General features: G+C 42.8%; 1 protein-coding gene across 4 annotated transcripts in view; it reads right to left on the bottom strand.

Moving 5' to 3' along the window:
• Window positions 1-26486, bottom strand: part of LOC122921126 (A-kinase anchor protein 2-like) — a 78874-nt gene that overhangs the window by 25630 nt on the left and 26758 nt on the right. For 3 of the 4 annotated variants that reach the window (XM_044271114.1, XM_044271133.1, XM_044271125.1), the window contains exon 2: window positions 5634-7986. In XM_044271114.1, coding sequence (XP_044127049.1) covers window positions 5634-7986 — 2353 coding nt within the window. Of the gene's footprint in view, window positions 1-5633; window positions 7987-14851; window positions 15183-26486 lie in introns of those variants that run through there. The other variant, XM_044271140.1, reaches the window with a different exon arrangement.

The raw sequence follows: 26486 nt of genomic DNA, 5'->3' as shown, positions 1-26486 counted from the left end.
CTTAAAAAAGAAGACTCAACTGCACGTGGTCCCACCGCTGATATATTCCCAGCTGCTTGCAGGTCCCATGGAACGATACGTCACACTAGTGATGCACCGTTCAAACGTCTGCTGAGGCCTTTGATTGGCTGCAGCGGTTACAGGACCCAGTCGCTTCCTGGTCCCACCATAAACAGCGCAGAGGCGGGTCCGTGGAAGGTGAGTCTCTTTTATATTCGGGGCACAGGTCCGTAGCTTAAAAGGGTCATGAAAGTTCATCAATATCAGATCGGCATCTTGTAATTATGATTCTGACGTTGGGATGTTGAGAGCGAGCAGGTAAACAATGAAGGGAAGGCTTCACTGGCACAGCCCGCGACCTTCTCTTCAACCAGCTGATTGGCAGGAGTCCTGGGTGTCGGACCCCGCCTATCTGATATCAATGACCTATCCTGAGGACAACCCCTTTAAAGGCAGCAGTATTGCTGAAAGCACTGTATAGGTGATGGCGAAAGCAAAGTGAACATACATTGTGTGATAGATTTTAATCTATTTAACCTGCATGGCTCAGTTTTAATCCCACTGGCACCATGACCACAAGCCCCATTAGTTAATGTTTAGTGCCCTGGGCTTTGTGCGCTGATCCCCTCCCCTCAACATTCACTTTTTTGCCACTGCTGTCAATCCCTGGCCGTAGCAGTGCCCTGTCCTTGCATCATGTGACCAATTGATATGATGCAAGGGGAGCAGGTCACTGCTGTGGCCAGCACTTGGCTGCTGCAGCTTTAAGGAGGACCTTGACAGCAGGGGACTCGAACAAGGCAGCTGAGGCTGGAGATCAGGTAAGTATTCTTCACTTTGCAGGTCTCCTCAGGAGAGGAGTCTGCCAAAATCCTCCCCCAAAATGTGGCCAACCCCTTTAAGATTATACATGATTGAAATTAAACACAAGTCACCATTTCTAACTCCATCAGTGCCTCCAAGTAGTGACTGCTTTTATTGTTGCTCTATCAGGTATTAGAACGAGGTTCAAATCTATATCCAGTTGGGTGGAGTAATAATGCACCCCTTCAAACAGCTAAAAATATTCCATTTTAGAAAGGAAGTTGTTTTGCTATTATAGGAAAATCCATTTGCTAGCAAAAACTGACATACAATCCATAACAGATTGTGAAAACCTGCAGTGCTCCTCTTCAAAAAGCTGATTGGCGGACCCTTACCCAGTGGCGTACCTCCAATACAGGCAGACCACGCAGCTGTTATTGTCCCATGGGAAAAAGGGGGCCAAAGTGAACCAAAGCCCCCCCCCCAATTACACTTATTACTGTCCAGCTCTAGTATAGTATCCCTATCATCAGTAGAGAAGGTTAAAGGACCTTTGATGATGTCATCTAGTTAAGGAACTGCACAGAGCATGGTGTTGTTCCAAGGTTAGATAGAAGCATCTGCCAGGACCTGTGGTGACATCATCATCACAGGTCCTGTACAGCTATTAAAGGAATTGCACAGAGCATCATCACAGGTCCTTGAACCCCCAACTACATGGAAATGAACTGTAGGATGAGCTCTCCACTAAGGGTGCTTTCACACTTGTGTTGTGAAGATCCGGCAGGCAGTACAGTTGCTGGAACTGCCTGCCGGATCCGGAAATCCGTGTGCAAACGGATAGCATTTGTAGACAGATCCGGATGCGGATCCGTCTCACAAATGCATTGAAACACAGGATCTGTCTCTCTGGTGTCATCCAGAAAAACGGATCCGGCATTTATTTTTTTGCTTTTTTAAAGGTCTTCGCATGCGCAGACCGGAAAACGAGAACACTTGGTGCCGGATCCGTCATGAATGCATTTCAAAGGAAAATAATGGCGGATCCGACAAGTGTTCCAGAATTTTTGACTGAGAAAATACCACAGCAGTGTTTTCTCCGGCCAAATACCGTAAGAGTGACTGAACTGAAGACATCTTGATGCATCCTGAACGGATTGCTCTCCATTCAGAATGCATTAGGATAAAACTGATCAGTTTTTTTCCGGTATTGAGCCCCTGTAACGAAACTCAATAACGGAAAACTTTAACGCTAGTGTGAAAGTACCCTAAGACTAGAATGGAATGGTAAGAGGAGGTCCTCCTCCTTTCTCTTCATTTGCACCCCATCCCCTATTTTTTACTTATATCTCACTCATATAAACAGTACTGATGGTTACAACCACTGTTACATCATGTACCTCACACAATAACCATAATATATATACCATAACTGACCACATATATCTGTACACACTGCACTATTATACCTTGTATGTGTCACATCAGTACACTGCTATACATACATACACACACCGCATATATTATACAGTATACTAGATATAGTGGACACAGGTATGTAGTATACCCAGCAGTGTACTGATATGTGAGGTATAAGGTATAATAGATGTAGTGTGTACAGACACATATTATATACAACAGTGTACTGATTAACGAGTTACAAGGTACAATAGATTAAGTAAGTTAAAATATATAGTATATACAGCAGTGTACTGAAGTGAGGTACGAGGCATAATAGATACAGTGTGTTGATATGTAGGATATACAGCAGTGTACTGATATGTGAGGTATGAGCTGTAATTTATACCTCATACCTCACATATCAGTACACTGCTGTATATACTGGCCAGCAACGGGTAATGGGAGGGACTATAAATGGGGCATGGGGACTGATTTAAAAAAAAATAATACTATAGTGTATTGGGTCTGTAATATACAGTGCATTCAGAAAGTCTTTAGACCCTTTCACTTTTTCACATGTTGTTATGTTGTAGTCTTGTACTAAAATCAAGTTTTTCCCCACCATACTTTCACACTACCGTTTTTGGTTTCCGGTATTGAGTTCCATCCTAGAGGATAAGTTTTATCCTAATGTATTCTGAATAGAGAGCATTCCGTTCAGGATGCATCAGTTCAGTCACTCTTACGTTTTTGGGACGGAGAAAATACCGCAGCATGCTGCAGTTTTCTCTCCGGCCAAAAATACTGATCACTTGCCGGCATTAGTTTACATTGAAGTGCATTAGTGCCGGATCCGACATTAAGTGTTCCGGCAAAATGGCAGATGCGCAGACCTTTAAAAAGGCCCAAAAAAATTATACCGGATACGTTTTTCCGGATGACACCGGAAAGACGGATCTGGTATTTCAATGCATTTGTCAGATCAGTCTGACAAATTCCATCAGTTTGCGTCCGAATTGCCAGATCCGGCAGGCAGTTCCAGCGACGGAACTGCCTGCCAGAATCCTCTGCCGCAAGTGTGAAAGTACCCTTAATACCCTATAATGAGAAAATGAAATCTTTGCTAACAGTGTCGGATTGAAGTCCCTTGATCCCACCAGATGAAATGATTCTGAGGTCCCACATTCTGTGTATATAGAACCTTAAGGGCTCTGTTTTATTAAGGGTCTATTATTGTCAGAGATTGGGCCTACCGGAGGATCCTCTGGTAATCTGGTGGGCCAATCTGATCCTGTTTGCTAATTTTTTGAAAATGAAAAACTAAAATTAAGTATTTAGACCTTTTACTCATTACGGAGTTGAAGAACCTTTTGCAGTGTTTACAGCCTCCATTCTTCTTAGGTATCGTTCCACAAGGTTTGCATAACTGGATTTGGGGATTTTCTGCTTTTCTTCTCTGCAGATCCTCTCAAGCTCTATCAGGTTGAATGGGAACAATCAGTAGACAGCAATTTTTACTGTCTTGGCTGTGTTCCTAGGGTCATTGTCTTTTTGGAAGGTGAGCTTTCAGCCCAGTCTGAGGTCCAGAGCATTCTGAATCAGGTTTTTATTAAGAATATCTTTGTACTTTGCTCCATTCAGCTTTCCCACACCCTGACCAGTCTCCCTGTCCCAGCTACTAAAAACACCCCCACAGCATGATGCTGCCACCAACATGCTTCACTGTAGGGATGGTATTGGGTAGGTGATGAGCAGTGCCTGGTTTCCTCCAGACATGACACTTAGAATGGAGTCAATTCATATTGGTTTAATCAGACCAGAGAATCTTGTTCCTGATAGTCAGAGTCATTTAGGTGTATGTGTCTTTTACTGAGGAGAGGCTTCTTTCTGGCCACTCTGCCATAAAGCCCAGATTGGTGGAGTGCTGTTGTGATGATTGACCTTCTGAAAGTTTCTCCCATCAGCACAAAGTATGCTTGGAGCTTGGCTAGAGTGACCATTGGGTTCTTGGTCACCTCTGTTACCAAGGCCCTTGATCCCCAATTACTTTGATGGGGCAGCCAGCCCTAATTAGATTCCTGGTTGTTCTAAATCTCTTCCATTTATGAATTATAGACGCCACTGGGCCTTTAGGAACTTTCAGTGCAGAAAAATAGTTTTTTGTATACTTCTCCAGATCTGTGCCTCCACACAACCCTGTCTCTGAGCTCTAACGGGCAGTTCTTTCCTCCTCATGGCTTAGTCTTTGCTCTGATATGGTCAGCTGTAAGACCTCATACAGACATGGGTATATCTTTTCAAATCATGTCCAAACAAACTGAATATACCACAGGAGGATTCCAATTAAGGTGCAGAAACATCTCAAAGATGATCAAGAGAAATGGAAGGCCCCCAGAGCGACATTTCAAGTCATAGCAAAGGGTCTAAATACTTATGTCCGTGCAATATTTAATTTTTCTTTTTTAATAAATTTACAAAAATGTCTAAAATTCTCTATGCACTTTGCAGTATTGAGTGCAGAATGATGGGGAAAACTTGATTTTTTTATTTTATTTTAGCACATGACCATAATCCCAAAATGTGAGGAAAGTGTCTGAAGACTTTCTGATTGCATTGTAATCTTTTCCAAGTCATCAAGTTATAAAATAACAATGTACATTTAACAACTTTCTTCTTCAGGGGTCTCCAAACATATGAGGCTCACCTTCATGGATGACAGGGCACATACTTAGTGGCTACAGTTCAATAGCCACTGACAATACAGCAAATGCCCCCCCCCCCCCAAAAAAAATGGCCAAAACCCTAATATCTATTTTATTTTGTATACACTGCTTGAAACATGAAGACTTACTTGCACTACTTTTGACATTTCTGCCAGTGTGACTGAAGAGATCACGACTGAAAGCCTCAGTGCAGATTCTACATTTCTAATCTGGCTCTCAACCAACACACTGGGTTGACTGTGAATTAAAACATACAAAAGGTTGGGAACTTCTAATTTATGGCATAATGGGGGCCAGAGACTACTACTCTAAACTATAGTCTTAAGCATGACCTATTTTACCTAGTACAATGTATATTCCATACATCCAACTGGAGTCTTTTGACAGACTCCCCTTATGGCCGGACTTACTAATGGAAGCATATATATCTGCTACCCATCACTTGGTCTTCATTCCCCAGCCGCTGTTGCAGTACCAGTGACTGGCTGCAGTGGTGACATGCTGCCTTGGATCACAGCAATTGGTCATAGTCATGTGACTATGCTTCCCTGACTGGAGCGGGGGGGGGGGGGGGGGGGGTGTAATTGTCTACCAAAAGACTCCTGCAAGTGAACAACCCTTTTAAGTTTTAAGGAGAGAGGGATTAGAAACACCAATAATAACACTGAGGATAGAGATTTTGGCAAGGTTTTCATGCATGCTTACCTGGTGCAGTTTTGTAGGATGCTGTTCTTGTTGACACTACAGGGGCATTTTTGCTTGATGGACTTGGTGGACCTTGCAAGCTTTGTCTCTGTCTCTGCTTTTTCAATTCCTGTTCTCTTTCTTGTGCAGCTCGTATCTCCTCTTCAATCATTGACAGTGTTCTCTGCTTCTTTGATCTCAATTTAAAAGGTCCTACTGTTATCTCAGGTTCTTGTGTTGCCAAGATGGAAGCAGTGCTTCTTAGTTCAGCAGCTTGGGAGTACTTGCTGAAGTAACTTTCATGCTTGTTTTCTTCAATAGGATCTTCATCCATTACAGGTGGAATAGGTAAAGGTTCTAAAGCTTTAACTTGATGGGTTTTAAGTTGCTCTGGAATCTTTGGTGTCACTGTAACTCCTGTGTCTTGCACTGGTGAAGAAACCTGAGGTGGCTCAAATAAATTGTCATCCTTCCTCTCCGGGCTTAGTGGTCTTGTAGTATCACTTACTATCACTTTTTGTCCTTCTGGCATCTCTTTGGTTTCATCAATCTTCTCTATCAAGCAATCTTGTTTTCCACAGTCTGCCAAGCCTACTTTTTCAGCAAGAGCATGCTGGATTACATTATGTACAAATATACCAGCTTGGTATTCCAATTGATCATCTGAAACAACAGAGTCATTCAGCATGGATGATGGAGAATAAAAACCTTGATCACTAAATGATTTGGAGACCCCTTCTATTGAGTAATCAGATAGGGTGTCCTTAAGGGGTGTTTGGGGTTGTGAAAATTCTCCTAGTGAATGGTCATGTAGGGTATTAATAGTTTCATTTGATGCCCCACTGTCACTGATGTTGTCCATACTAAAATCATTTGAAAGTGTTTCCATGACTGTAGTGTCCTGAGATTTAATGGACAAATCATCTAAACCGGAGTCCAGCTCCTCTGGCAGAGAAGATACAGTCACTGACTTTACAAAACGGTCTGAAATATCAATGTCATCATCTTTTACTATTGTAAATGTTGTTGTGGCATTTTCAAAATCAGGGTCTTCTGCTGATGATTTTTTCCTAGATTGCTCTGCTGATGATTGGTCCTCAGAAGTGCCGTCCACTTTTTCCACTTTCACCAATGAAATCTCATCAGGTCTGACCATTTCAACAGATGAACTTGATGCGCTAGTCACAATGACAGATGACTGAGGTTTATTGGTTTGGTTCACTTTATAGAATGGCTTCACTGAAAAAAGATTTGGTGCAACAGATCTTTTTGGTGGTCCTTTTATATTAGTCTGGCTTGCATTTTCTATGTTCAAAAACTGTTTCCTTGCAGCTGAGAAGTCTATTTGCTCAGTAACAATGTCTTCCTTGTTGACAGAAATTGTCTCTGTAGGTACAAATGTCGGAGGGTTACTTTTAAAAGCTGGTGGAGATGTTCCTTGTTGCTGTTTTTGTTTCCTCTCTTTATATTTCAGATGTGATTCCAGATGCTCAGAATCTAGTTGTTCCTCTATGGTTTTTTCCTGTGGTGGATTCCACCACTTGGTTGCAATGCTGGGATTCTTTTTCACAGCTTGACTTTTGATCAGTTCAATTCTTTCCTTTTCTAGTTCAATAACTTCCTCTGAAGGCCTTACTTTCTTAACTCTGTAGTGTTCCTTCTCATTTAGATCTTCAAATAATTTTGATGGCTTTTTTTCCTCATGAAATGCTCGAAGCTCAAACTTTGCTTCCTTTTTAATAACCTTTGGTAGATTGTCACCATCCCTAGATGACCTCCGTGAACTGTTTGAAGAATTTGGGCTAGCTGGATATGTAAATACATCAGTGTGATCATCTTTCAATTCCCCTTTGGAGTAACCATTAATTTTAATTGGTTCCATGTTCTCCATAGATTCACTTAATTCCACAACTGGCAGGGGTCTACGGTCCACTGCTATTATATCCATTTCAGGAGTGGTACATTCATTTGTAACACTGACACAAGGACCTGAGCCATCCACAATTATCGTAGAAGCATGAACTGTTGATTCAGAAGAAAGGGATCCATTGAAAGAGTTATCTGTTGCAGTATCACAACAGCTGGCTTCCAGAACTTCATCTAAATATCTTATCTCTTTTGCAACGTCGCTATCTAATGATTCATGTCTGCCTTTAAGTCCATTCTGGTTTGTTGGTGTAGACAGTAGAACATTTTGATTGTCTGTTACAACATCTGGGGTAATTAACACAACTCCTTTATGCTCTGTGGCCTGGACCTCCAACTCCATAGTTTCAGTATTGGTTAGAATGATATTTATAGGTTGTGAATAATTGGCACTGTTTTGATCTTTATCCTTCTTCAGCTTAAGTTCATCCTCTGGGATCTGTGGTCTCTAAAAAATAAGAAAATAATACATATAAGATATATAGGGAAATGCAGTAAAGGTCTAAAACAGATATTGGTATGTTATTGGTGGATGTAAAATTAATAATTTATTGCTAAGACAAAAACATGAATTCAGCAGTCATGTCAGTATTTTTGTTATACTAATGCCTTTAATCTCTGTTCGTAATTACATATTTTGCCTCTTTTACTAGTCTACAAAGCCTTTTGCAGTGCATGACATAAAAAAACTGGGAATTTTGGGAGAGGGGGAGGAAGGTTTAGACCCCACTGACTATAATAGAGTCCATAGTCTGTACAGTACTGAAGGATCTACAGGAGGGGACCAAAGAAGCTTGAAGGCAACAATTACAACAGAGATGAGGTGAGTATTGTATGATTGCTCAGAACACATGCACGCTTGGTCAAGCTGGGCGTGCATGTGTATGAGGCGGATTCAGGAGAGACAGTTGACAGCTTTCTAAAATGTATTGCATTGGCTGGACCAAACGTGTATGCGACAGATTCGAGAGGGATAGCCAACACTTTCTAAAATGCATGGCAATGGCTGGGCCAAGTGTGCATGGGTAAGCAGAGGGGGGAGTGTTGGGTTGAGATAGCTGACAACTTTCTAATATGTATGGCTAGCTTAACGCTGAACATAGTCCTCCATATTCATATCACTCTGGCTAAATATACCTATGCATGGGCATGTTTTTAAATAATGCAAATCTGACTCTTTAGCATTCAATGTATAATTTATATTTTCTTGCTGTCTTCTGTCTGGTGTTGTGCAGGCTTTGTTTAGTTATGGCTGAATATTCCTTCTTCCCAGAATAGAATATAGGTTCTGCTGACACATTGTTGGAGTGATGATTGATCCTTCAATGGCGGCATATGCCTCCAGAAGATCTGGTGTCTGTTAATTGCTTTATAGAAAGACACAGCATCATAGGGATGCAGGAGAAGAAAACAGTCTGAGACATGTTTTTTACAACAAGAAATCTTAATGGATTTAGCTTTCAAAAAGGAGCTAAAAGTAGATGCATTTACTCAGCAGTCCACAAAAGGTACTGATAAGAGATCCCTCTGTAGATTTTAAGCATTAATCTTAAGGGATTGTCCCATGAAGAACCTTGTGACCATTAGCTGGCATTATGAAGGGAATCAGCTCTTGGTCATACATGGTATTTCCATTGCACCATGTAAGTGATTCTGATTTGTTTCGGGGGCCGGTTTTGCAAAACTGACAACAGGATATGAAGCCTTATTGGTTGCCACTTTTAAATTACAGTGGTTTCATAAACTGACAACAGTTCCCCATCAGATACTGGTGACAACCAATATGGCTGCACTTCCAGTTGCCACTTTAGCAAAAATGGCCTCCACAACAAAACAGAAAAATTTCAATATCTCTGTAAGCAAAAATAGATATAATTACTAAATGGTGGCTTGCTAATTTACTAAAATATGGCTATTTTCAGGATTAATAGTGATATATATCATGCAGTGCTACTTAGCCCTAATATTAAAGGTATTCTCCAGGACTAACATATTGATGACATCTCCATACCTTTGACAATAAGCTGTTTTGAAACCGGAAAAAGGCAGGGCCACTACACAGTGTATGGAGCTGTGTAGTTCTGGCTCCAATACAGCTAGTGCCAGGAGTCGGACCCTTGCTCATCTGATATTGCTGACATATCCTAATGATAGACCATCAGTAAGCTAGTCCTGGAAAACCCCTTTAAACTTTTAAACAAAATGAAGACTAACAGAAAGTAAAACAATTGTATTATCCTTAGCAACCACAGGATGATGGAGAGTAGAGAAGAGCGAAGTTTTGGAAAATTCGATTTGGCTGCTTAGCCGAATTTTACAAAAAAAATAGCTTTGTGACGAGTGCATTTTTTTGTAAGTAGCGGGTGCAATGATAGGGAGATGCGATAGCGCCGTTCCCCATGATTGTACTCCTAAGATGCTGTGTATGCTGAGACTGGTGTATGCTGAGAGTGGTGCATGCTGAGACTGGTGCATGCTGCATGCTAAGAGTGGTGCATGCTAAGAGTGGTGCATGCTAAGAGTGGTGCATGCTAAGAGTGGTGTATGCTAAGAGTGGTGTAAGTCCCATTATTTTACACACTTGCAGGAAATTTCTACATCTTTCCTGGCCCCTATTCTCTCACAAACATTTGCTGCAGCCAGGGTCATTTTCTTAGCGATGGCATGAGTCACACATAAGTCAATGTCCAGATGTCACTGTACCTCTGGGAATACAGATAAATAAAGATCATTATTCAATTTCCCTTTATATCCTGGAGTTTCTCACAAATTCCAGACTCCAAACCCTAGTTAGGCACAGTTTAAATATTTATTGTATTATCAAAGTGTGCAATTCTGCTATGTTTTTTTCTGAACTTTTCCAAGAAAATAAATATATTTATACCCTAGGACTAAATATTGTACAAACACAACATTACAATTTGCCAAATGTACTGTATTTTGTACAACACCAATTCCCAAAAACGTTGGGCCTCTGGGTAAGGCTATTTTTACACTAGCGTTTTGGCTTTCCGTTTGTGAGATCCGTTCAGGGCTCCAAAACGGATCAGTTTTGCCCTAATACATTCTGAATGGAAAAGGATCGGCTCATAATGCATCAGTTTGCCTCCGTTCAGTTACCATTCCGCTCTGGAGGCGTGCACCAAAACACTGCCTGCAGTTTTGCTGTCCGCCCGACGAAGCTGAGCCAAACGGATACGTCCTGGCACACAATGTAAGTCAATGGGGACGGATCCGTTTTCTCTGACACAATCTGGCACAATAGAAAACGGATCCGTCTCCTATTGACTTTTAATGGTGTTAATGACAGATCCGTCATGGCTATAGAAGACATAATAGAACCGGATCCGTTCATGATGGATGCATGCGGTTGTATTATAGCGGAATTCATGACAGATCCGCAAAAACGCTAGTGTGAAAGTAGCCCTAAATGTAAATAAAAAGCAAATGCAAATCTAATAGACCCAGGGCCGGCGCTATAATAAGGCAGACCAAGCGGCTGCCTTAGGGCGCAGCAACGGGGGACGGAAAAATGAAACTTTTATTTTTTTTTAAATACCCCGTATTTTTTCGCCCCTGGGTCTTATGGGGTGAATACTACTGCCATGTGAACTGGCCCTAACAGTAATTTCTATGCCTACAGGCTGCACAGAAGATGATCCCAATGCCCCCCTTATGCCCTGGGCTCCATAGCAGTCGCATGGTCTGCCGCTATGGTAGTTACGCCCCTGCCCAGAGAACACAATGCTTGTTGCACACGTCTACCCAAACAAAAATGCAAGGATACTGTCACTATATAGTAACTTGTATATATAGATTAAGGGGATTGACCAGTTTGTAAAAAGGTTTTGCAATAGCCCTTAATCTATTTTTGATGTGATATACAGCTGTATGTCACATCATAACGTACCCCTTACCATGCAGCAGAAGGTCCCCTGGGTTACTTGTTTGCAATGAACATGATTACTTACTGTACAGCGCATGCACTGAAGAACATCTATCTAGGGACAGCACAGAAAGTGGTGATGTGGGTGAGGCACATCACCGATCTCATCTTGCGCCCTATGGATGCACTGCTGGAGGATTGTAGGTGTTTTCACAGGACACAGTGGGGGTCTTCTTTTGTATGATAGAGGTAAGTTAAACTATAAATCCGCCAAGAACAGTCCTCCAAGAATGACAGTCTTATGTGTAGGGACAGCTCCTGACCCTTCCCGATAGATGATATCATGGGAGAGAAGGATGGGACAAAGTACATTTTTTTACCCAATCCTTTTGTTCTCATACAAGAGGAGTCTAGGTGTCTGGCAGCAGCTCTCTGCTCTCTCCCTATTGACAATAAATAAAAGCTTGGCCAACCCAAAGTCCAACCCAAAGTCCAGAGAGATTGTCATCATTGTTATCATTTGGCTAACAGCTATCGACTGTGCATGGCCACTACAGAGAAGTAACTAAAGAGGCACCTGCAGAAGACCCCAGTGCCATGTTAATCTGATTACAGGTAACCGCTCTCTAGATAAAGGTCTGTTAATTTCCTTAGGCTGGTTTCACATGTGGTGAGATCCGCAGGCTGTTCTGGCAGGGAACAGCCTGCCAGGTCTCTCTGGCTCCAGCATTGCCACAGCATTCCCGTCCGTCCGCAACGCAGCAGAAAAAGAAAACCGCTGCTCAGGCATTTAGGTTTGTATCAGGGGCATACCTAGGGGAAAGATAGCAAGGAATAGACCCTGGATCCCAGGAAATGGGGGAGCGTAAAAGCCACTATAAGTGTCTTTAGATACTAGGCTGGGACAACAATCTGAATCTAAAAACCTAGATCCTAAACTAGTTTGGGAAGATTGATTTTAAATCAATTTATTACAATTATATCACCCCAAAACCGTTTTTGCTATGATCTATTGAAAGCTGAAGTTTTCAGGTCATTTGATCAATGAAATGTGAATAAGGAAAGGTCACAACCAATTTGAAGGTACTTTATTAATGAACATCTGGCTTCCCTGCTCCGCTCCCCATCTGATCGGTGGATTTCTCCCTGTACACAGTCAATCAGTTGCCAATAATCGTGCAGTCTAACAGGGTCTTTATTTCTACGGAAGGTTTTTTATTTTAGCCTTTATATCATTTAAAACTGCTTTGTAGGCATCTCTATGTATATGCTGTATATTATACATTCCAGTACACACAAGTCATTAAAGATCCATTAACATTCCCTGGCTTGGGACCTCACATCAGCCTAGTTTGTTCTTAATTGCTTTTTAATGAGCCAGACGACATGTAGAACAGGGACCTTGCCTTCAAATAAGGAGCAGTACAAGCCTCATGTAGAGGGCATCAACCATCTCTCGTTTAATATGGCCACAGAAACATTTTGGGTATTAAAGAAAACAAAATGTAAGAACAAGAAGAGCAATATACAAAAAATGAATCACATGTGAGATAACCAAGCACAAGCAATGATGTCGTGCTGGTGTGAAGTTCAGCTGTGGTGCCAAGTACCTGTTGTATTGTCCTGCCCATGAAGCTAAGAGACAGTGATATATTTCTTAGCTGGGTGTCACCTCCCAGTCACATGGCTCTGATCCTGGTGCCAAAATGTCAGTAATGCTCGACCGACCGTCCCAGGTGTCATTCATGTAGCTGCTAGCCACATATGGGAGGTGTCTGAGAAACATCTGTATGTTCAGATCACCTGCAAAGTCCCACCTTTCGTTATCATTGACTATATGGCCAGTGTCAGACTGAAGTCCTGGGCCCACCAGAAGAAATGATTCTGAGGGCCTACCTTCTGTGTGTAAAAGACCTTAAGGGCCTTGGTTTATTAGGGGTCCATTATTGGCAGAGTTTCGGCCCACCAGAAGATCCTCTTGTACTCTGGTGGACCAGTCTGACCCTGTACATAGCTACCAACTTACACCATATACAAATCAAGAAAGCTTCTGTTCTTACATGAAAACCTCCAGGGGGCTGCAGTTACCGGATTTGTATCATAGATATAATAATACATCATAGTGGCCTGTGCTGAAGAAGGTGTGGGTTTCACAGGGTTATTATGGCCTTAATGCCCCAGTAGGCAGTCAGATAATTTGGCCATTCATATTTTAAGAAGAGGGAGGTTAATCATGCGTTATATGACCCATCCAAAGACTGACCCTTATGACGAAGCCAATTTATATCCTCCAAAAAGTCACAGCGATGGGGATTTGCCCTAGGGGAGCACACACATCCTACGAACAGAGGTATTGGGTCGCCTTTCTTGATAGACAAGTCTAGTCCTACTGTCCATTACAGTTTAAGGGAGATACAGAAGAATTCAAACAAGATTTGGCGCCTCTCCTGGCCTAGCAGTGTGTTTGCTTTTTATACAGGGAAAGCAGCTGAATCTACTGCATTACATCACTGCCAGATGCTATAATGAATTACAAATACTGCGGTCTCAAACTGTTCAATGACAAACTCAGCCCTGCTACATGCGTACACTGAGCCACACAGTTACCTAAGGCATTCGAATTCACAATATGTGGGAAGAAGAATTAGATGTCTAACTACAGAGTCCATGATCACACGCATCACAGTCCGTTAAAGGGTTTACTGTAAGGGTCAGCAACCTCTGGCACTCCAGCGATTGTGAAACTACAACTCCCAGCATGCTCTGTTCATTTCTGTGGACGTTCAGAGAACAGCCAAGCAAGTGTGCCTGCTGGGAAATGTAGTTTCACGACAGCTGGAGTGCACTGACCCCTGCATGGACGGATTAAGAGCCCTTGTATTTAAGGTGGCGTCACTTTCCATCTCTTTTTATAGTCTTGGCCGCTTCGGAGATACGTCTATAAGTGTCCCCCAGTGATATCGCTCAGCTGCTGTTTCACTGTGTGACTAAGCCTCAGACGGATGCCTGCCCGGAGCACAGAGGATAGAACGCCATAGATGCTCATTTTCACTTTCTGTATCTGGAAATTGAACTAAATCTCGCAGTACATCAGTATCTGCCTGGTAGTCTGTGCTAAAAAGAGCTGATTTCCTACAGATTCCAGTGAAAAAGGACTAAGCAGTGAGGAGTGACTGGCGACCATCTGATCAAAGCCGCAGACTAAAGATAATAAAGTATACCAATACCACAAGGACACTCATGATAAGACATCTATACACAAGTCTTCTTAGACATACTGTATCAGCCAATGCAAGGACCCACGCCCTCAGCTACTGTACAGTTACTAAGAACTCATCGGCTCATCTCAAGACACATGGGGAGAAGCCCTTACTCCTCACATTAAGCAAAGAGTGAAAGAAGATCATGTAAGAAAAGACAAACTTACCCCAGATCTTGGAATATATCCACTTTCCAGGCAGTCCCAGCCCTCGACTCCCACAAAAGCCTCTTCTCTAGACTTCCAAATCAAAATTCCATCCCTGCTTTCTTGCAAGGAATGATGTCACAGGAATGGGGGCTGGGATATGCGAAAGGAGGGCAGCCCTGCCTTCAAGTCAGTTTACACAATGAGACCCTTCTAAAACTTCTAAAAAAAGAGCAGTGTGTGTGAGGGGCGGGGAGGGCAGAGGAAACCCAGGCCTCTGCTTTACATACACAAGGCGGTGTGTTAGCCCCTGTCTGTATTCTACCCTCTCCTGTCCTAGAGAGGAACCCAGATTTCTCTGCAGATGTGAACAGCAATGTGGAAATGACCAAGGCGCAGTCTAAAATATATATCCCAGAGCCAGGAGGGTGGAGGAAAGGAAGTTCAGCAGAAAATTCTATTGTGATCGGAGGTTAGGAAGGATATAGACTGTGCTAACTTTACTGCCATATCTATCTCTGATCTATCTCATATCTATATCTATCTATAAGGCAAGAAACTGAAAGCACTAAATCAAACTTGAACAAAAAAACGGGGGCACGCGTGAGGGGACTAGACTATTGCCCAGTATACAAGGTAGCCAAACAGCAGCACTCCAAAATCAGTAAAAATAAAGAAAATACTTTATTCACCCATGTGGCTACGTGACGTTTAGGCTCAACCCTAGAGCTTGAGAAAGGCTGTAGGGTTGAGCAGAAACGTCGCGTATCCACATGGGTGAATAAAGTATTTTCTTAATTTTTTACTGATTTTGGAGTGCTGCTGTTTTGTTACTCTATCTATCTTCTATCTATGATCTATCTATCCATCTATCTCCTATCTATGATCTATCTATCTATCTCCTATCTATGATCTATCTACCTATCTATCTCCTATCTATCTAATATCTATCTATCAATTTCAAATCAGCTTCATTGGCAGGACTAAATAAATATTAGCATTGCCAAAGCAAGTGGGATGTAAATAGGTAGGGGTGGGGGATGGGGACAGGGACACATTCAGGGTGGGGGTATAAGAGTCCGTGACATATCAGACTCCTTTCAGTCTATGGCATACACTGACATATTGGGCTGCTATAGGCGCTATGTTCTCCTCCTCCCCCAGCAATATGGAGAGTCTCTCTTTCTCCTCCATGGAGGTGAAGTCTGGGAGGAGATCAGTCTCCCAAAGTGAGCATCCCTCACTGCTGAGTATTTTGGGCACCGCAGCAGGAAGTGGGCCTCATCTTCCACAGCCTCCTGGTCGTACTTCTGGCACAGTCTGCTCTCCCTGGTCTTGTGGTTCTGTCTGTGCCACCCGTATTCGATGAGCAGGTTGTGGGTGCTCAGTCTGTAGCGGTTTAGGATCTGTCAATCTCTGGGGTTTGGGAGTTTCTCCAGATATGGGGCCAGTTTGTATTCCCTCTGTAGGCTCTGGTATACTGTCAGCTTCTGGGATTTCATATGTCATTCCTCCAGATGCTGATATACTCCTCTCCGCTCTTGTGTATTGTCTCCTGGATTTCCCTCTTTGTCAGGCTGTACTAGTTGGTGGCTTGCTCAGGCTGGGTTTGGGAGATTTGCTCCGTGGTGCTTCGTTTTACGGGGGGCTTCTTGGTGCAGCAAGGCTTTGTGATGGTAGGAGCTGGGACTGCTGCTATGGAGGTGGTCTATCTATCTCATATCTATCTATCTATCTATCTAATATCTATCTATGAATCCATCTATCCATAATATTGCTATAATCTGTCTAATCTATCTAGCTACCCATCTCATATGTATCTGTCTATATCATATCTATCTCTCTATCTATTATTTATCATCTATCTCATATCTATCTATCTACCTATCTATCCATCTATCTATCATCTATCTATTCAATTCAAATAAGCTTTATTAGCAGGACTAAGTACCTATTAGCATTTCTAAAGCAAGTTTGAAATAATTGGGTAGGGATGGGGATAGGGACACATCCAGGGTCAGGGTATAGAAGGGGGTGGGGGTATCTATCCCCTATCTACTTATTTCATATCTATCTATCTATCTATCTATCTATCTCATATCTATCTATTTCATATCTATCTATCTCATATCTATCTATTTATCTCATATCTATCTATCTATCTCATATCTATCTATCTATTATCTCTCTGACATTGGTAGTACACATTGAGTTGTGTCTCGATAATATACAGCACATAATTCTGATAATATTTTAAAACTTTGAAACAATACTGGCTTCCCGATCATTACTTAAAACTAAACAAATCACACATTATTCTCTCACGCTGATACAGATGCATCCTGTATGTAATAAATTTTGGGACACAGCCTGTACCTGAACTCTCATGTAGAAGTGTGTTATTTCTTGGAATGAGAGGAGATGAGTGGCTGCCAGACACATATGCCACCATTTATCTTTAAAAAAATAATCAAATTGTGATAGGAATAGTCAAACCTGTCTGACCTACCCAGGGGTGAACAATGGTTTGCCAGCCTTATAGAGATGATTGATTGCAAGCCTCTAATGTATACAGGCAGCTTTAAACTAGGCAGACCTCTCGTATCTACGTCTATTTCCTTACTGATTGTGAGCTTGTATGGGCAGGGCTCCTACCGAGTGCATCTTGTAGGTGGCGACCACATTGTAGATTACTTTAGTATTTGTTACAATGTGCTACCCCAGTAATGTGCTATGTGAGGCTCTACAGGAGGTGAGGGCACTATATAAGTAAATAATAATAAATAGATTTTATAGCATGCATTTATCAATTAATTATTTAGAACTACTTTTCTGGCATTTCTACTTAAGTAAATCTGAAAAACAGGGCTTTTTTGCTGTCTCAAGTGGTCTTTATGAAACACAAAAGTCTTGATGGACAATGCTAGGTTGGTATTTTCAGTTGTGTGCGTTATATCCCACAAAGTTATATTTACCTAATTCCCACCATTCAAGAGGTCTATGGAGGTCCTTATAACGTGACTCCTTCATGTTCAAGTCCTGAACAGCAGTTATCATGCACTACTAGAGAACATGTAAGAGGTAACTCGGAGTGTGTGCAAACTGAATTTGCTGGCGTGATGAAGGAGTCACCCTTATGAGGACCCTGAATAGTCTTGGGAATGGCAGGAACCAGGTAAATATAACTTTGGGGCAAAAGTAGAACTATATCAGCTGTTACTTGGAGAATCACTTTAACCGCTTGCCATCCGCCCACTGACTATATACATCACTTATCGCTGCATGGACATTTCGCAGATGGGTCTTATCTAACCCAGATCATCTCTGCAGTCAGGTTGTGCACCCCTGTACAACCCCTTTGATGGCTGTATTCCCCCTGAAACTTGGGCTACAATATCAGTCCCAGTTACAGGAAAAATAACCAATAATACAAAAAAGGCACAAAGCATAAAATAAAACAAAGGGAAATTAACAAAAATGTGAAAAACAGGCCATTTTAACAATTTTTGTAACAGTAAAAAAAAAAATCTTATTACTAAAAATAAGAATAACATATAATAAAAATCCCATGTATCACCGGAAAATGATGTAAAATTATTTACATAACCAAACTGAAAAAAGTTATGGCTCTATGGCATCTATTTATCCCCAGGACTGTGACTGTGACGAGGGGACACCCTCTGCGTCTGGAGGAAAGAAGGTTTGTACACAAACATAGAAAAGGATTCTTTACTGTAAGAGCAGTGAGATTATGGAACTCTCTGCCTAAAGGGGGTGGTGATGGTGAGTACCATAAAGGAATTCAAGAGGGGCCTGGATGTATTTCTGGAGCGTAATAATATTACAGGCTATAGCTACTAGAGAGGGGTCGTTGATCCAGAGAGTTAGTCTGATTGCCTGATTGGCGTCGGGAAGGAATTTTTTATTCCCCTAAAGTGGGGAAAATTGGCTTCTGCCTCACAGTTTTTATTTTTTTTTGCCTTCCTCTGGATCAACTTGCAGGATAACAGGCCGAACTGGATGGACAAATGTCTTTTTTCGGCCTTATGTATTATGTACTATGTTACTATGTAAAAGACCATGTATTAAAAACTTAAAATGTGACTGGTCAGAAAGGGGGGTAAATGGCCTGGTTAAGAAGAGCTATTGTAACTTGACTAAACTTCAGACTTTTACTGGCTATAGAAATGCATTTTTTGTCTCCAGAACCTGACCATTTTGATGGGATTCACCACCAATCCATACCTCCAAACTCATACCTCGGGGAAGATTGTGGAGGAAATAAAAGCCTATCAGGATGGATTTTTTCCTGTTCAATTCTCCTGGTGATAAAGGGCATTAGAGGTGCTGACAGGGTCGGACTGGCCCATCAGAGTACCAGAGGATCTTCAGGTGGGCCCAGTCTATGAAGCTATAATGAGCCCCAAAGGTCCAAGAGAAAATATACATTTGGAGCTGTCTTTGGAGCTAATCACTGGCCACTTTGTTTTAGGCTTTGAATCAATTAGCCTTTATTGATGATATGAGGGTTGGGCTCAGAAAAGAATTTTCCCTGGTGGGCCCATAGTCTGACGCTGGGTGCCGACCAGTTATCTGTTATCTATGGGCAAATTGAAGATTCTCTGGTAGGATGCTTGCCATAGGTAAAAACACATATTAAATAAATAGAGTGCTCAAGTTTGTATTCCTCCCTGAGAAACCAAGTAGAGTGAAACTTCACAATGTGTGCCCACGTCTCCTACAGAGATACACAATGACGCTTTCAGAAAACAATTATACCACACCTCTGTTTACTTGGAACTTGCCATTGTCGAATACAATAACATTTGTCAATCCAGATACTGGATTAACATACCCGAATTTCTAGCACATTTTGGTCATTGTGGTATACAGGCAATGTGAGCCTAGTTAACCCATTATCAAACAACCAGTTCAATATTTTTACGTCCATAGGCCACGGAAATGAGGATTGGCTACAGTTTCAGACAATAAGGAAGTGTTCTTTTTGTCACTTCTGATCTCTTAGTTTCTATCAGCATGATACAGTATCATTACATCTTGTTTTCACACCTTAACCCTGCTTTCACACCTGAGCGTTTCTCAAACGCGCGTTTTACGCACGTTTTTGTCGCGCGTTTTTATGCGTATTTTTTGTACCAGTAAACGCGCGTTTGAAGCGCGTTTGTGTCATTGACTGCAGTGTCCTATGGCCGCAAACGCGCGTCAAAACGCCCCAAAGAAGCTCAAGTACTTGATTATGCGTCGGGCGTTTTACAGTGCGATCGTACGCGCTGTAAAACGCCCAGGTGAGAACCATTCCCATAGGGAAGCATTGGTTTTCATGTGTTGAGCGTTTTACAGCGCGTTTGAACGCGCTGTAAAACGCTCAGGTGTGAACTTAGGGTAACAGTCAACTGATCAAAGGAGCCCATGCTACTGAGTCATATAATGTCATAAAGACATCAGTCAATCCCAGCTACAGATAAACAGTACAAAAATACCATTAAAAAGATTTATGTAACAGTTATATAAGAATAGAATATGCTGAACCAGCCTAAGATAGTAATAAACACATTTTAGAAGTCTTCTAGTAGGAATGATTTTCATGATTGAAAATGAAGCCTCGTTCACAAGAATTTATATTCGTTCTGTATTTTTAACAAAAAGGAAACATACCCCAACGGAAGTAAGAAGGAAACCCCACATAGAAGGCTTATCAATAAAGTGCAGCCTTTGGGCTTGGACTCCCATATTGTTGAATGGATTAGGCAGTGGCTGAGGGACAGACAACAGAGGGTTGTAGTCAATGGAGTATATTCAGACCAAGGTCTTGTTACCAGTGGGGTACCTCAGGGATCTGTTCTGGGACCCATATTGTTTAATATCTTTATCAGCGAAATTGCAGAAGGCCTCGAGGGTAAGGTGGGTCTTTTTGCTGATGACACAAAGATTTGTAACAGGGTTGATGTTCCTGGAGGGATACACCAAATGGAAAAGGACTTAGGAAAACTAGAGGAATGGTCAAAAATCTGGCAACTAAAATTTAATGTTGATAAGTGCAAGATAATGCACCTGGGACGTAAAAACCCAAGAGCAGAATATAAAATCAGTGATACAGTCCTAACCTCAGTATCTGAGGAAAGGGATTTAGGGATCATTATTTCAGAAGACTTAAAGGTAGGCAGACAATGTCATAGAGCAGCAGGAAATGCTAGCAGAATGCTTGGGTGTATAGGGAGAGGCATTACCAGTAGAAAGAGGGAGGTGCTAATGCCGCTCTACAGAGCACTAGTGAGACCTCATTTGGAGTATTGTGCTCAGTACTGGAGACCATATCTCCAGAAGGATATTGATACTTTGGAGAGAGTTCAGAGAAGAGCTACTAAACTGGTACATGGATTGCAGGATAAAACTTACCAGGAAAGATTAAAGGACCTTAACATGTATAGCTTGGAAGAAAGACGAGACAGAGGGGATATGATAGAAACTTTTAAATACATAAAGGGAATCAACTCGGTAAAGGAGGAGAGAATATTTAAAAGAAGAAAAACTACCACAAGAGGACACAGTTTTAAATTAGAGGGGCAAAGGTTTAAAAGTAATATCAGGAAGTATTACTTTACTGAGAGAGTAGTGGATGCATGGAATAGCCTTCCTGCAGAAGTGGCAGCTGCAAATACAGTGAAGGAGTTTAAGCATGCATGGGATAGGCATAAGGCTATCCTTCATATAAGATAGGGCCAGGGGCTATCCATAGTATTTAGTATATTGGGCAGACTAGATGGGCCAAATGGTTCTTATCTGCCGACACATTCTATGTTTCTATGTTTAACGAATATTTTCATTCTACTCCATGATCTAATTACATTTTCATGGAAAAAAAACATCATGTTAATAAATATTAAGTTGATTGTGTGAATTAGCCCTTACAGGTTACAATTGTTTAAAGAAAATAGAAAATGCCCTATTGTTTTAAAGGGATTCTGTCACCTCCCCTAACCCAAAAAACGATTTTAAAGCAGCCATGCAGCACAGCTTACCTGGATTAGGCTGTGCTCTTTTATCTTGTAATCCGTCCAGCAGTTTCTGCAAAAAACGACTTTTATTGATATGCAAATGAGTCCTGAATGTGCCCAGAGGGGCGTTTTTTTCTTCTTAGAGAGCCCAGTAACGCCCCTCTTACAGTGCCCAGCCCGCCTTCCTTGCACTGTCTAACCGCCCCCAGCCTGCCACAGCCTCTCCTCCCTCTCCTCCCTCTCCTCCCCCTCCCGCCGAACGAACTCTCGCACAGGCGCAGTACCCACTGAGGGCTGCGCCTGTGCGATCAGCAGGAGACTGAGGGCAGGAGCTTCATCTTCGTCACTGGGCATGCGCCGAGCCCAGTGACGTCCGATGCTCGCTCTTCCCTCAGTCAGCAGGGAAGAGCGAGCATCGGACGTCACTGGGCTCGGCGCATGCCCAGTGACGAGGATGAAGCTCCTGCCCTCAGTCTCCTGCTGATCGCACAGGCGCAGCCCTCAGTGGGTACTGCGCCTGTGCGAGAGTTCGTTCGGCGGGAGGGGGAGGAGAGGGAGGAGAGGGAGGAGAGGCTGTGGCAGGCTGGGGGCGGTTAGACAGTGCAAGGAAGGCGGGCTGGGCACTGTAAGAGGGGCGGTACTGGGCTCTCTAAGAGGAACAAAACCCCCCTCTGGGCACCTTCAGGACACATTTGCATATCAATAAAAGTCGTTTTTTGCAGAAACTGCTGGACGGATTACAAGATAAAAGAGCACAGCCTAATCAAGGTAAGCTGTGCTTCATGGCTGCTTTAAAATCGTTTTTTGGGTTAGGGGAGGTGACAGAATCCCTTTTTTTATTCTTACATGTCTTTCCATATCTATTTGTAAAGGGGTTGTTCATCTTGGGGAGGGGGCAGGTTAAATGGGTTGTTCATCTTGGCAAAACCCCCCTGCCCCCATAACTGGAGTTGTGTAAGAAAGCAAAATTAGCTGCTCCCTGCCACTGGGTTCCTACTCTCCTCCTCCACCACTGTTGAAGCGATCAGGTCGTCCACTGTCAACATCCATTTGATGCTACTGCAGTTAATGACTGGCCCGCAGCAGTGATCTTCCTCCCTTGCGTCATACGACCAACTGGAGTGACGCAATGGGGGGCTGAAATATGTCAAAACATCCTGATTTTGTGATATCGCATATTGTGAATTGCAAATCCTGTGTTATCAATATACAGAGGTATTACTTGTCATTTTAATTCTATGTGTGGTGATAACGAAATGGCTACTGAAAAGTGACCTGTACAGAACAGGAAAACATAACTTATTATGAGGCCTAGTGGCCAGTGTGAAATCTAAAAAAAATATATATAGATGGAGACATGGAAAATTAAAAAAGCACCTCACCAAAAATTCTACGTAAATATATTTAAAGGGACTCTGTCACCACTTTCTAACCCCCACTTTTAAAACTATAGTTCTGTCCATGGAGCCCCTGTGATTTCAATGGTGTTGTTATATGCGAAATCCGCAGGCTCGTTTTGATAAAAAAAACTTTTATCTAGCCTGTCAATCATGAGGATAAGGTGCCCAGGGCGTTTCTCCCGGTCTGAACATGCCGCCGCCGCCGCCGTTGGTGCCCAGCTCCTCCTCTGATCCTTTCAGCGCCGCCTGAATGTGAAGAAATACGCCTCCGGCTCTCCCTCAGTCCCCCCTCCTTTTCTAAAATTTCGCGCGTGCGCACAGGCCTGTGCCTGATGCGCCCGTGCGGACTTTTCGATTCAGCCTCATTGAGCGAAGTGCGCATGCGCATGCGCACTTTGCTCAACCTCCCGCTAACGCGAACACTGCTGCACGCGCGGGATCTTAGAAAAGAAGGAGGGGGGACTGAGGGAGAGCCGGAGGCGTATTTCTTCACATTCAGGCGGCGCTGAAAGGATCAGAGGAGGAGCTGGGCACCAACGGCGGCGGCGGCGGCATGTTCAGACCGGGAGAAACGCCCTGGGCACCTTATCCTCATGATTGACAGGCTAGATAAAAGTTTTTTTTATCAAAACGAGCCTGCGGATTTCGCATATAACAACACCATTGAAATCACAGGGGCTCCATGGACAGAACTATAGTTTTAAAAGTGGGGGTTAGAAAGTGGTGACAGAGTCCCTTTAACATAAAACGTGATTTAAACAATAGATAATTTTCTGATGACACATTCTCTTTAAAGAATACTCATTTTATACACATTAAGAAGTAGACAATTTACAAAGAATGCAAACAACGAATGCTCTATCTGATAAGCACGTGTTTCCTGTCTTGGGTGTTGGCAAATGCAGTGAACTAAATGTCCAATATCTGTAAAGAGTAAATCAAGGCAACTGGACTTACTGTAGATTTCTTGAAAATGTTTCACTCGTTCTTCCAACGAGCTTTCTCAATTCTGAGTGATTGTACAAAAATTCTCTGGGAATAAATATGTAACTGAATCAACATCTGGTAATTATACCCAGCATGGGGTCAGAGGTCATTATACTCAGCATAGGGTCAAAGGTGTTGATTCCATTATCCTAATTGGAGTCAGTAGGTGACAATGACCTCCCAGAAAAAGGTGTCAATACAGCATTGTATGTGGCTTCTCCATTTTTACATAGAGGGCCTCCTTCACACCTCGTTTATACCAATCGGCCTCCTTATCCAAAACACGTACTTGACTGTCTTCAAAGGTGTGACCTGTTCCTTTTAGATGTAAGTACACGGCTGAATCTTGACCAGAGGTTTTGGCTCTTCTATGCTGAGCCATACGCTGATGTAGTTGTTGTTTGTTTCACCGATATACAGTTCTGAGCATTCCTCATTGCATTGGACTGCGTACACAATGTTGTCCATCTTGTGTTTAGGCGTTGGGTCTTTTGGGTGAACCAGTTGTTGCCTTAGTGTGTTGCTGGGTTTAAAGCAGACAGGGATGTGATGTTTATTAAAAATCCTTTTGAGTTTCTCAGACACCCCAGCTACATATGGGATAACCATATTCTTGCGTCTGTCATGCTTCTCGCCCTCACTGGCAGTCTTGGTGCTCTTTCTTTTCCTTCCTTCTGTTTTGGCAAAGGTCCAATCTGGATACCCACAAGTTTTAAGTGCCCCTCTGAGGTGTTTGAATTCCTTCGCCTTGGCCTCTGTGCTGGTGGGGATTTTCTCTGCCCGGTGGTGAAGAGTCTGGATGACTCCCAGTTCGTGGTCTAGAGGATGGTGGGAATCAAATAGCACAGGCATGCTCAACCTGCGGCCCTCCAGCTGTTGCAAAACTACAACTCCCAGCATGCCCTAACAGCCTACAGCTATCAGCCTACAGCAGGGCATTGTAGGCGTTGTAGTTTTACAACAGCTGGAGGGCCGCAGGTTGAGCATGCCTGAAATAGCAGGTACTGGTCTGTGTGTGTTGGTTTTCGATAAACCTCTATTCCCAGCTTCCTTTCCTCTTCCACTGTTATAAGACAGTCCAGAAACGCCAGTTTGTTGTTCTGCCACATACAATGCTGTCTTGACACCTTTTTCTGGGAGGTCATTGTCACCTACTGACTCCAGTTAGGATAATGGAATCAACACCTTTGACCCCATGCTGGGTATAATGACCTCTGACCCCATGCTGGGTATAATTACCAGATGTTGATTCAGTTACATATTTATTCCCAGAGAATCTTGTACAGTCACTCAGAATTGAGAAAGAACGAGTGAAACGTTTTCAAGAAATCTACAGTAAGTCCAGTTGCCTTGATTTATTCTTTACAGATATATACCATTACCTGGATAAATGAGAACCTTCACAGACATAAATGTCCAATAATCTTATATGGGCACTGTCTGGCACTATAATGTAAGAACTATACTGCTGTGGCATAAGGGTGCTGAATAGAGCTGATGTCACTGTTAAAGTGGCGGGCACTGTGGAGGTCACTGTTAAGGGGGCAGGGGCCACTATTAAAGGTGCAACTGCTGTGGAGGTCACTGTTAAGGCAGCGGGGACTGTGGAGGTCACTGTTAAGAGAACGGGGTACTGTGGAGGTCACTGTTAAGAGAACGGGGTACTGTAGAGGTCACTGTTAAGGGAACGGGGTACCGTGGCAGTCACTGTTAAAGGGACGGGTGCTGTGGAGGTCTCTGTTAAGGGGGCAGGGAACAGTGGAGGTCACAGATAAGGGGACAGTCCCCTATGGAGGTCAGTGTTAAGGGGCGGGGTGCTGTATAGGTCACTGTTAAGGGGGAGGGCCCCTAAGGAGGTCAATGTCAAGGGAGTGGGGTGCTGTGAAACTCACTGTTAAAAGGGGCGGGCTGCTCTGAAGGTCAAAGTTAAGGGGATGGACTGATGTGAAGGTCCTATTTTAAGGAGACGGGGCACTGTGGGGGGGTCAGTGTTAAGGGGTGAGGAGCTGTGGAGTTCACTGTTAAGGGGGCAGGGTACTGTAGAGGTCACTCTTATGGGGGATACTGTCAATATCTTTTAACGACACATACAAACATGAAATGAAATAGATGAAATTCGGTGGGCACAGTTTTTATAGCCATTGAGGCCCCCAAGGGTCGAAGAGAACAATCCCATTTGTCGCTGCCTTTGAAGCTAAACATTTCTCACTAAGGTCTATGTCTTTGATTAAAAACCTGTTAGATTTTATTGAT

This window comes from Bufo gargarizans, chromosome 1 (genome assembly GCF_014858855.1).
Source record: "Bufo gargarizans isolate SCDJY-AF-19 chromosome 1, ASM1485885v1, whole genome shotgun sequence".
Taxonomy (NCBI): Eukaryota; Metazoa; Chordata; class Amphibia; order Anura; family Bufonidae; genus Bufo; species Bufo gargarizans.
This window is presented reverse-complemented; position numbering and strand designations above follow the sequence as displayed.